Source organism: Anguilla anguilla, chromosome 8, assembly GCF_013347855.1.
Source record: "Anguilla anguilla isolate fAngAng1 chromosome 8, fAngAng1.pri, whole genome shotgun sequence".
Classification (NCBI taxonomy): domain Eukaryota; kingdom Metazoa; phylum Chordata; class Actinopteri; order Anguilliformes; family Anguillidae; genus Anguilla; species Anguilla anguilla.
Genome location: NC_049208.1, coordinates 28,877,711 through 28,890,396, shown reverse-complemented (window position 1 = coordinate 28,890,396; position 12,686 = coordinate 28,877,711). Strand labels below are relative to the sequence as shown.

Below are 12,686 nucleotides of genomic sequence, written 5' to 3'. Positions count from 1 at the left end.
CCACCTGGGCAGAAGCAGTACTTTTGGGCATTGGTAAACGCCTTTTCTCTCCCTCTCTCTCTCTCTTTCTCCTTCAAAGTGGAGTATCAGCCTTCGAAATGGGTCCTCCTGGGCCCTTATCAGTCGGTTCTGATGAGCTGGGGTATTCATTAGAGCTTTGCAAAGGTTCATAACAGGCCAAATCAGTATTCTACCGGATCAGCAGAACCGCCATCCACCATGCATCCATCATGGATCCCTGACCTGCTTTTTCTAACTCTCAATAAAATAGTATTTTGCTTCCTGTTGCTTGCCAAGAGGAAGTACAAGTACTAGTATCCGGTTCAAGGTGGTTTGGGATCCAGTTCTGAGAACTTATACAATGGGACCCATGAAACTTAGCCAAATCTTTCTAGCTTGCATTGTTGTGTTATTTATGTTTCGCTCGTAATATTTTCGGTGCTCTCTTCAAAGTTGAGGCCATTGCAAAATGCATGCAAGAGAAATTAATCAAATCTGACATTTTAATTTTATTGGGGATACATAAAAGGGAAACTTTGGGATTACCCACAGCTCATCCAAACTCATCAATAATGTAAAGCTGGAGCAAACACCTTCTTGGCACAGCACTAGCATAATTTACAAAACATGGCAGCCAATATTCCAAATGTGAATCAGGAGGAGGCAAAATTATGAACCACCACTGTGTTACCATGTGTAATATGTGAAATGTCTGTCTTATTTATCATATTGTGCACTCACCCGATTAGTCATATAGAACTTATGTGGTAGATACCATCAGAAACTACTTAGAATACATTTAGAAAGGGTTGTAATTAGAAATAACCGTACATATGGGTTATTTGTAGAGGAGGTTTTCTAATGGTCTTATTGAAATTGTGTTTTTGATGTAATACTTGTACAGTAAGATAGGATATTATACATGAGTAATGTCCTGAGATTAGATATGTTCACCTGAGAGGTAGAATATTAAATTCCTTAGCACAGTATTTTTATTTTATTTATTTATTTAATTGGGTAGCAGTGGAGATACGTCACAATAAATCTTCTGAATCAACAGGCTCCAGTACACCTGTACACCAGTTGGATTTCAAGTGTGAAACCCAAGTGGAAAGAGTGGGTGAAGTTAACTTCAAAATCCAATCAAAAATATTTATCTTGGGTTTCCACTAAGGCACTGTCCTAATGCATGGATGGGCCCCAAGGTAACGATTCGGCACCTAATGTTGTCAGCATCCCTGCAGGATGCACATAATTGGCGGCAATATTGCTCCAGGAGGGAGGCATTTTAGCCAAACAGGAAGTCAGTGGCTCATCCATTTGGTCAGCCAGGCATCCACAGCCTGTATGAGCTGCATATGATAGGTCCTCCTCTGACTCTATGCATTTGTAAGCTTATTGTAACTGTTGTACTGCACAGTGGAAGAATAAGAAAGAAAAAACAGCTCACAATGGATGTCTGTATTCTCCTGAAGGGATGAGTGAATGCTTCAAGAGCTGAGCAATCCAAATTCAGCGAAAATAAGAGAACACTTACACATATAGTATGTAACATATGATACATATGGAACGACTATATGGGAAAATATGATATTAATTAGTGATAATGGTATTAATAATTATTTTATGAAGATGAGAGTATCAACTGTAACAGAAAAAGCTCTGTTCTGCTGCCTGGGTAGGATGTAGATTCCAATGTTGGGATGTGAGCACTGGGTCTTTTCCTCATGTGTGTCTCATTTGACCTTAACCGTGTTTGTCATACTGGAGATCCGTATTTGATGAGAAGCAGGGCTGAAATCTCCAACTTGGGGGCTAGAATCCAGCTGGCAGTTGACATTTCTTTAAATCAGGCAGGAGTCTGACAAGAGGTTAACCCTTTTTGATATGCATGGGATGTCCGCAAGGCTGTGCAGGTTGTCTTCTTACTCATTTTGTGGGACTAAATAAATAAATAGGTTAAAGACGTCACACCCATAGAGTTGCACTGAGATTCCTATTCATAAGAAAAGGCCACGTTTTATGCACTTTTAAATTTTTGAAGGGATATACCAAATCCCATCAATTTGTTTGTGTGCTCATGTGTGTGTGTTAATTGGTTTAGCAGCTGCTGTATAGATCCTTCAGCTGAACCGTGATGCAACCCAGCTGAGTTCTTAATATGACGTAGCGAACCATGTTGTCTATTCTGAAATAAATCACACATACACACACATACACACACACACACACACAGTAACATACAGAAGTGACAGGTACAAAAGGCTTAAAGCTCTCTGAAAAGCATAGCAAAACAACTCTGTTTCCCCTGGTTGGGAAATAGGCCATCATTCCCCTTACATATACCATTTTGTAATATTTCTGTACACTTTACATCCAGTGGGTAGTCATTTCATTGTATCTATGCTATATGTGGAATTCTGTGTTAATACACACTTAACAATAACAAGTGACAATACAATTAATACAGTATCCTGTATACATTATATTAAGGCTTGATTGCACAATATAATCTACATTTGTAATATCTGTGTATATACATTGCAAATTCTACCTGTGTCAGGTAAAGTGTGGAATATGACAATTATATAACATGAAAATAAAAACAATTTTAACAAGCAACTCACACATGCAGTAAATGCATATATGTATTTGCAATGCCATTTGGTGTTTCATGTAGTGTGGTGTACACATGCAGGATGATTGGAATGTATCGTATGTTTTGTTTTTTTTAAATCAGTTTTTATGGGTCAGTGAGACTGTGTTTAAAGGTTTTAGGTGTGGAGAGTAGAAGGCAGCATGGCAAAATTGTTTTTGTATGTCAACCCCCTTGAACATAGTCATTCAGAGTACCCTTTAGAGCAACATAAAATTCGGCAGACATCTGCAATAAGCACTCAACAGGATTGCAGACAGTAGGAAAACCCAGTCATTTAACACAGAGGGTAAACACAACCTTTGCAGCGTGACAAATCTGGGTCATGTGATTCTCACATTGGGGAGACAAAGCGAAAGTGAATCAGAATCTAAACCTGCGTAACAGAAACCCACACAAACACTGATTTGCTCAGACACAAACATGCCAGAGAGGCACACTAGACACAAACATGCCAGAGCGGCACACTAGACACAAACACAGGCAGAAGCCTCATACGCATTCCAGAAGCACACGTGCACATCCACACACGCTCATGCATGCCCACACACACATATGCACACTCACGTACACACACACAGACCTTGGCACAAACAGACAAAAGCACACATAAAATCAGGTGTGCACAGACAGACCCTGTGCACTCATCAGTCATACATAACCTCGAGACCTGGTCCTGACCAAGTAAAAGTTTTGGACAAATTGTTTTTTGTTCCCCTGGAGCAACCTGTTCCCCTATCCCTTCAGCTTCTTTGTCTTTACTTGGGCTTCCCACTATGGGTAAGGTACCCACATTGACCATCCATCAAAGAGACAAATACACCATCAGCTGGCAGATACATGCCAAGAGCCAGGCAGTCAGTTTCTGCTGAACAGAAAACAACATCTGGCACTGCTGACAGTGCACTTCTGCAAATGTTGCCATGACTCCAGAATGTCAGGTGCCGGCACCAAATGGTCTTCCCTTTCGGTACACCACATTCCAATAGAGATGTTTAATGCATGTCAAGCAGAACACTGCAACCATCAAGCGTTTCAATATTCCATGCCTGGAAGAAAAACCCGAGAAGTGGTGAGTGAGAGAAAGAGAAGATCCCTATAAACGTGCTATTGATTGCCCCCTCTGGAAAATCCCCAGACAATTATACCGCATTTTCCCTTCAGATTCGATCCCCTTTAGGCATCGCAGTCAATCATAATCTGGCCATGTTCCTCCTGCACCTCAAAAGCTCTCTCAAGTGTGGCAGTTTGGCTGCGGATTCAGCGGCGATCAGCTCTGAGGGTCTGGAGGGTGCTCGTTCTGCGGCTGATGGACACCCCCGCTGAACCGAGAGCAGATAGCAGACAGACACGCTTGAGTTCAGCCGGGGGAGGGAGAGGCAGATTCAAAGAGCGAATGACTTCTCCGCAACCCGGTGCCACTGAAGAGCAATTATTTTGTGCAATACTGTCTTGTAATGATAATGGTCATCAAACCAGTGCTGAGTTATTCAAGCTTCATTCCTTCTTCGATTGTTGTTTTTTCTTAATCCATTAAAGTTTAGTGTTGTACAATCTGCGTGATGTGTTACCAATCAGATCAAATGATCACAATTATAATGATTTCCAATTATACGCATTATGGTTTTGACAATATAGCATTAATATAGCACGACTAGCCTCAACTAGTGCAGGTAGTCTCCGATGAGCAGTGTAAGGGTCATATTTACTAAAGGTTTGCGGTGCTTTTATAGACGCTAACGAGACAAATAGTGCTTGTCCATATTTACTAAGGTGCAACACTGGAGATTTGTGCTGGTAAAACGAGAAAAATGTGGCATCCCTAAAATTTGTGTGTTTGGGTTAATGTATATGTATTTTAGGGCATTTTGATGGAAGACCGCAAAAACATGGGAGGAGAGAATGGAAATGTATGTATGACCTGCTACAGATGATTTATCATGTCTGGTGGCCCTTGAAGTAAAGGTAATTGCATCTGTTTTTTAACGTTTGCGTGAAGCGGGTGTTAACTTCTTTCCAGCACAAGATCAGAATGGCCATTCTTAAGAAGACACATCAAGTAGGGGAGAGTCCCATAAATGGAACATTATTATTTTGCTAATTTATTCAGAAAATATCGAGCCAAGCACTATTAAATTTTACTCCAAATAGCTTTGGCATGTCAGTAGTCATTAGCTGTTTCAATTACATTCATAACGAGTCAGATACCAGTAAAACCAAGGAATGCAGTCCGATGTTAAATTCACTGCACCTAGTCCGAATGATTGTATTAGAGGTACAGAATAATTGTAACAGTAAATGAAAACGGCCTGTAATGTGCATACGCAGGTTTTTTTTCAGCACATACCAATGTTAATCAAGGAAACGCATTTCCATTGGTAATGTGACCAGCCACATTATAAATGGGGCTTTATTCATGGAAAAAGACTGTACGTAAAAAGCGGACGGACAAGCATCTTCATAAACTACCATGAAGTGAGTTGTGGTTAACGTCCAAATAGATGTGGAAAGCTGCTTTCGTTTGTTATCTTAACACGCAGGTAAGCTTTTATAAATTAAATAGCCGACAGTACGGACCGATCTGGAGTGTGCTTATTATAAATACCTGCAACCTGCTAGCCGTTTCTTTTCCATTAACGCAGCATCCAGAAAATGAGGCTGTCAACACAGCAAGCAAATTAGCTGAACCCATTTAACATTAAACACAGAACTAACTTAAAAAGTCGAACACGTTGATGAGTAAAATTATCATTAAAAAAAATTAAACATTTAAAATGCCTAAGTTCTTCCCAAAAGGACACTACATGCAGATGGTTTTCAACACCATCTAGTGTCCCTATTCTCCAAATCTGAAGCCCCCTCCATGACCTCTCTGGGTACCAACCCTCTCGTTTTCACTTCAGACGCCATTATGTAAACAAATAGCAGCAAAAAAGTAGATTTTTTGTAATAGCAACTCAGAGGTTCTACGTCTCAACACCTACTGCATTTATATAGGCGGGGTGCAACGGAGCGAACCCTCCATTCCTGCTAGGACACTATTTTTTAAAACGATCGGATTTTAACTGTGTATCTGCTTATGGTAGCGTTTTTTTTCGCGCGAGTCCGCCGCTTTCATAAATGTAGTGCGCACCACTTTGTTAACTGAAACGCATTCACTACTGTACATCTGTTCACCACCATAATGTACTGCAAATAAAAATTAAACAGATTTATTTTAATACACCATGATCAATAAGCGCAATGTTAGGAGTTGCTACTGATCGTTGTTTATTCCGTTTGTTCCATGTTCAAACTGAAATGACGTAATCCGAACGCCACGATTCTGTGCAATTTTATTGAACGTGCTGGACAAGAAGAATTGGCTATTTTAGACGGGGGGGGGGGGGGACCAAAAGGTGTATTCAGTAATATTTTCTCATACTCAATTATATATGTGATTATTATATATAAAGTAGCAACTGATAATATATGTATAATGATTTTTGCGCGTAAAAAATAAACTGTCATTTTTTCTGAGATAACTGAATATTGTATGGAAATGGTATAGTCCGGATAATGTGTAGTATATAAGCAGGTCATTTGCTGTCAGTAGGGAGGCTGGCAGTAGGTGGGCGTGCCAGCGTATGGGTACAATTGATGTGCCGAATTGTTTGTTTTGTATATGTATATAAATATTTGTATAATAGTTTGGGTCACTTTTGTAAATAAAACACCCCACTTGGGTTGCACAAGTTTGAGTCTCATCGCCAAAGGTCACTGTAAAATCCACCGACCGACCATCCTTGTAACACATTAAGTGTTTTGGACACCTAGCATCCAATTCCTGTTAGAATACAACCTGAAAACCATACTTTTCCACGACAGATAACTTTTTTAAATGATGTATGATTTCGTTTATTGCAAATGAAAACAAAGCCTTATACCCCCAAAAAAATTATTTTGCTCGCTCAAAAATAATTTTTTGCGCAAAAGTTATCAGATTCCTCCATTCCTTTGGGAGGTAGTAGAGGACTGAATTGCACATGTACAAACATGAAATGGCTACGGTAGCCATATTGTACATAATGTTATTGATCGTAGTACCTGTACCAAGCGTTACATTTATGGCAACTCTCCCCTACGTTTGCGAAAGGAGAGAATCTTTTTAAAACACATGACTCCTTCATCTTTAGGAACGGTTTCCTGTTAGAGAAGTTGAGAGACGGTGACTGTGCAGATGCAGATGCAGATGGTTGGCTATTGGGTATGGAATTAAACAACCTGAAATATGAAAAATGTGTTCTGACGTGTTTACTACTGAGACGTATTAAAATTTTAAGGTGACAGTGCCTATCCATTGCATCCATGGATCCCAACACCTGTCCAAAACCCAACTTCATCAGCGATGGAGCAGAACAACAATGCTGCTTTCCTGCCATACGCAAGACTTTAGTACCGGCAGTACATTGAAATGAACCTGCTGTGGCTGTGCTCATTCACATAACCAGTCCTGGTAAATACCCGCTAAATTGAAAACATGCGGCGACGCATAATTTTGCGGCACTGGCGGTAATTTGCGGCATGCTTAGTAAATATGGCTCTAAGTGTTCTATTCATTTACTGTATGCTGTTTTATTAATTTCTATACTGTACAGAGCAATATGACTTACTTTACGATAGTATTAAAATGTTTAATGACATAACATAAATGAATGTTTATGATAATTTAGCAGTAGTAACCTTCATGACTGTTTTTATTATTATTACAGCAATGTGTCTCCAACACTAGGTTATTTTGCCTTTTATTTTTAATGGTTTTCCCTTATTTGCATTTTTTTTATTGCTGGTAGGACAAATTAAAAGGAAAACAAAAAGAAAAAAAATGTCTGTAAGAAACTAAAATAATAGTCCATTTTGATAAACCTCAAGTCATGATGTCTTTGTCTCCCCCATGCAATTCACATTAAGCTGTTTTCTTCTGACTTAAGAATCTTTGGCTTAAGCATTTAAGAGTTTAACCAATCACGTGTTGTGCAGCTCTTGTTTCATAACAAAGTTTTTATAAACATCTTTCAAAGAGAGCCAGTGGTTCATATAATAAATACATTTAAAGTGTCTTTAACTGCTAGTGTGCAATACTGACTCACTAGTAAACACCTGGAGTGTGTGACATGGGGACTTACAGTGCAGGTGGAGAGCTGATTAGACAAGACCTCTTATTATTCCCGTATCAGGTTCCCTTGGGTCTTCCACTTATTTCTTCACTCTATATTTGATACCATTCAGTCTAAAAATACACATACTCATAGCTCAACAGCAGAGCAAGAAAAATAAGAAAATTTTATTTTCAAATGTTCCCCCTGCCAGCAGTCATATAATCAAAATCTGCTTTATGTTATCTGCAGTGTAAGTGCATCGCCTTCTCCCTATCCCTCCCCCTCTCTCATTCTATCTCTCTCTTCTTTTTTCCTCTTTTGGCTCCTCCTCTTTTTACTCTCTCAATCAATCAGGCAATGGCAGAGGCTAGGCCCGGGGACCAGTCACTTTCTCTCGGGTCTAATGTTGTGCCAAAACATCCCTGTAAATTAGTAACAATGTGACGTGATGTGGAGAGGTTTTCATGTTTGACGAAGTTCAATGCATCTCAACATTTTTTTTAGCAAACTGATGGAGTGCTTTTCGTTTTGTATTATTTAATTATTCACTCCCCCCTTTTTTTTCAAAACACCCCTTTCATACAAAATATTAATTATTTCTGGAGCCAAGATGATGAGTCACTGAAGTGGCTTTGTGATTAATTATTAAAGGCATATACCAGGGAGATGGAAATGCTCTGCTCAAATATTTCTGAGTGTGAGAGGCCCAGGAACGCATAGTTACAAGCTGTTCGAGAGCTATAGATACGATCAATAAACACAGAAATAGAAGAGAGTAGACAAACACACACACAAATAGTCGAGCCCAGGTGACAGTCAGATGAGCATAGTAAATACAGGGGTGCTGAGAACGATTCGGAACAGAGCCGCGCGCAATTCAGCACCTGGCCTACACAGTTTCTACACAGGCATTTTTCCTAGCACTTCTGCTGCACTGCCAATGTCAAGTGACAAGGCCTCCCTAGTTGGAATCTAGCATTTACAAAATCAATAAATCCGATCAATGCGAAGCAAACTTTAACAAGGCTTCAAGGTTCCCTGGATTTCCACTGCGGCACAAGATCTGATGTCCACACCAGGCAACAATGCGCAGAGAATCCGTTGTTACCAAAAAGGCTTTAATGAGAATTTGTCAGGCACCACGAAAGACTGGGCCACTGAAGTTAAAATTGAGCTGCATGGCATACAGCTGACCATTTCACAGAGAGAAGCTGAACAGCTAAAGTGAGGGCTAACTGATATTTACATGTCTGACAAAGTATATCATCTCATTTTTGCCTTTTCATTTGCCTGTAAGAAAGATAATTCTAAAAAAAAAAAAAATTAAACCATAACTTTTGGTAAGTGGAAGGGATACTTGCAGATCGGCCTGGGTAACAAGGCCACTTTTGTATGGGCCACACCTTCAGAGGGCATCACAATCATCTGCGTTAGATTCTTTATCATCATTCATCTATTGCCTGATTCCAAGCGGTAATATTTCATATGGCTGAATTATGTTGCTTTCATGTGTCAGTTTTAAATGCTCAAAGCTGGACATGCTCAGGTTGAAGTGTCAGATTTTAACGTTTGGAGAAGGATATGGTTGAATTATTTTTTAACTGAATGGAAGTACTATGCTTTGGCAGGGTGTAATCACTGTCCATCAAGCCCGCAGTTCTACACTTTCCAAGCTGTTCATCTGCACCTCAAGTAAAAATAGCAGTGATTCTCCTGTCTTTAACAGAATGACAGCCTATTAACGGTTTTCAAGAGGAAGGGTGTTCCAATTGATAAAATATTGAAATGGGGCAGTTAAATGATTTATTGTGCATCCTAGTTGGGCAATGACTAAACTTGCCAATGCAGGAAATGCTGATTTATCACAGAACGGAGAAAAAAAAAACCTATGCTGTATCTCCAAACTAAATTGAGTAAAAAAACAACAAAGGACCAGGACAGACAGAAGTGGGTTGCAAGAGGAAGACAGACTGACAGAGAGAGGAAAGAGAGAGAGAGAGAGAGAGAGAGCATGTGTACAGCCTTAGAAATGCAAGGGATGGTACTAACCAGGGCAGACTGCAATATTGCAGAGTTTGGACTGCACCTCTGGGCCACCACAGGCCTCGCTTCCATGCTGAGGGGATACACAGCTCCGGGTCCGGCTTCGGGAGCCTCTCCCGCACGTGACCGAACACAGGCTCCACGGAGACCACTCTTCCCACAGCCCATGCACTGCAACAATATCACAGTACAGAGAGCCAATGGGGATGAGGTGTGATGGAGTGGGGAAAGGGGTGGGGCCATGGACACATGTTACCCCCATTCACTTCTATTGCGCTAAGCACAATACTAAAAGTAACTGGAGGTAGCGCATGGCCGCGGTGGGGCTGTAACCTCCCCCTGAAGGTGAGGGAGTCACATTTGCGAAGGTGCCAGGTACGGTCAAATGGCCTCCATCTCTATCCATACGCTACAACAATGCAGTATATGGACAAAGTGGGAAGAGGCTAATTATAACCACTCCTTATGCCCCTTTCAAATGTGCATAGTCCCACCCATCTTCCATACACTGGCCCCACCCGTTATGTCCCCGAACCCTTATTTGAGATGTTGATGCCATGGCTTATATTCGAACTGGACTGGGAGGAAATAATGAATGGTGAATGACAGAGCAGGAGTACAGAGGGAGGTGGTCATATTGGCAGACCATTAATTACTAAATTAAATTTTCAAGGCAAATATTTTTAATAAGACAGCTCCAAATGAATGATAGATCAATGTGTTTCCGCCACTCTCAGCTCTGTGTCAATGGGATGGCTTCATGCTGAAAAATGTCATAGAAATGCATTGTGAGAGATGCACCGAGAGAGAAGAATGCTGGTAAATCTGTCTGCTGTGGAAAGCTCTGAATGTCCGCTTCAGTGTCAATTGTTAAAAAATCTATCTAAGAAAAGCTATTTTCTGCTTTTCAAAATATACGTTTGCATTAGTATACTGTGAATCTTGCTCATTTGGGAATTCCAAAATATTATATATTTCTCAGTAATACAAAAAAGGAAAGAAAAAAACTTCACATACTTTGATAACAGCGGACATTTTCTCATGTCTGTTACATATGTTTCAAGACACGTGCACCATTCCACCGGCATGTCCACTTAGCAAGTAACACCCGAGCAAAACCAAGACAGGCATAGGCTTTTACTATCTGCTTCGGCAAAGAGCATTGTCTCTGCACTGCATCAGCGAATGATCAAGAGGTGGCGCAGAAATGGAGCCAGAGGAGAGAGTTTTTCTTTTTTTTTCTTTTCTTTTCTTTTTCTCTCCCTCCGGACTGGGTGTGATGAGACTAATGGCTGGGAGCACTGTGATATGGCGGTGGAAGATGAAGAGCCGTTCCGGGAGGTGTTTCGGGGAGCCTGAAAGGCCGCCGCCGTGCGCGATAGCAACGCGAGACAGCGCGGAGCAGCGGCGCATTATAGAGTAAACAAAAGGTGCAGATGCCGCCGTCGCCGCCGTCCGTCTCAAAAAAAAAAAAGAAAGAAAAGAAAACAAGCCCGTCGTTTGCCGCGACAGCTCGGAACATCAGACACGCGCGGAGATCAGTGAGAGGCGGCGAGAGAGTAGCGCTGGCTACTCTCTGTCTCACCGCTGATGTATGAAAAGGTTTTCATTTTCAAGATTATGGGCATACAGAATTAAGACGGAGAAAGAGAGAGAGAGAGGGAAACAGAGAAAGAGACTGAGAGAGAGAGAGAGAGAGAGAGAGAGTGAGATATGCAGGCCCTTCCCATGTACAGCAAGGCTGTAGTCTGCATAATGCATGTTGATAAATAATTGATCCAAGTGGGCTCTGCTGAACAACAGGCAATGTAGCGCTCCAGAGAAAGTGTGAGAGAGAGGGGGTGGGAGAGAAGAAAGAGAAGAGAGAAAAGGAAAAAGCCACAGTTTAAAAAAGGTTCTTTATGTTGCCACTTGATTAAAAGAAAAAAAATTAACAAAGAATATATTTAATTAATTTTTTTTTTGTTAGGACAAAAACATTCAGGCATTGTTGATTTTATTTTCTTTACCAACTGAAACTTAATTGTCACTCTTAAACTCACTAAAGCAGAACCATTTTATGTCACATTTCCAGTCAAAGTTTACAAGGTGACCTTACATCTATTGCTTCACGGAAACTTCAGTTCCTGAAGATGATAAAAATCAATTGGGCTGGTTATAAGCTCACCCTTTGATCTCAGTTGCAGATGTACATTACAGTAACTGTTGGCCAGCATTTTGTGAGGCTTGAAGTAGATTGTGCTTGTAAGAAAAAAACCCAGAAATCCATAAGCTGCAAGTCTACCCTGAGATGAACTTGTAGGAATATGAGCTTGGATTCAGTAGTCATTACATATTTACATCAAAGGCATTACACTGAATTATAACTGGGTATTCCAAATGTATTTGTAAGCCTTTCATAAACAATAGGATTATGCTGTTGGTTTGCAAAATGTACATGTAAATGACTGTTCTGTTTGCCGTTTGTCTAATTAATGTAGTACACATTAAAATTGCATGTAAAGCCATGTGCCACACTGTACAGACAAAACTATTTAACAACAGATTAATATCCGTTTAGTTAAGGGATAAGTAGCAGTCCTGCTACTCCTCACAGGCGGTACAGGTCTGTGTTGTGATGGAAAATGCAGGGGTGAGAGAAAGAGACAGTTATTAATGGAGAGACGAATCAGATACTTCTGTCCACATTTTCTAACGTGAAGATTTTTAGTCATCTTTTGGGAAACAGGGTGTGCAGAAGCATAGTACCCATCAGTTTTGAGGAGGAATCTGGGGATCTTGATGTAATAATTGATTTGCCAATAAGACTGGTATACAGTGGAGAGGCGTGGCCAAAGGAGAAGTGGCCA

General features: G+C 40.5%; 1 protein-coding gene across 15 annotated transcripts in view; it reads right to left on the bottom strand.

The window, feature by feature from the left end:
• adgrb2 (adhesion G protein-coupled receptor B2) overlaps positions 1–12,686 on the bottom strand; it is a 261,436-nt gene that overhangs the window by 129,261 nt on the left and 119,489 nt on the right. For 11 of the 15 annotated variants that reach the window (XR_004766568.1, XM_035429761.1, XM_035429760.1 and 8 more), the window contains exon 5: positions 9,844–10,008. The exons of the other annotated variants lie outside the window; for them this stretch is intronic. Coding sequence is in view for 10 of the 11 variants with exons in the window: in XM_035429761.1 (XP_035285652.1) it covers positions 9,844–10,008 (165 nt within the window). In the remaining variant the exon portion in view is untranslated. The remainder of the gene's footprint in view (positions 1–9,843; positions 10,009–12,686) is intronic. 15 annotated transcript variants of the gene reach the window in all.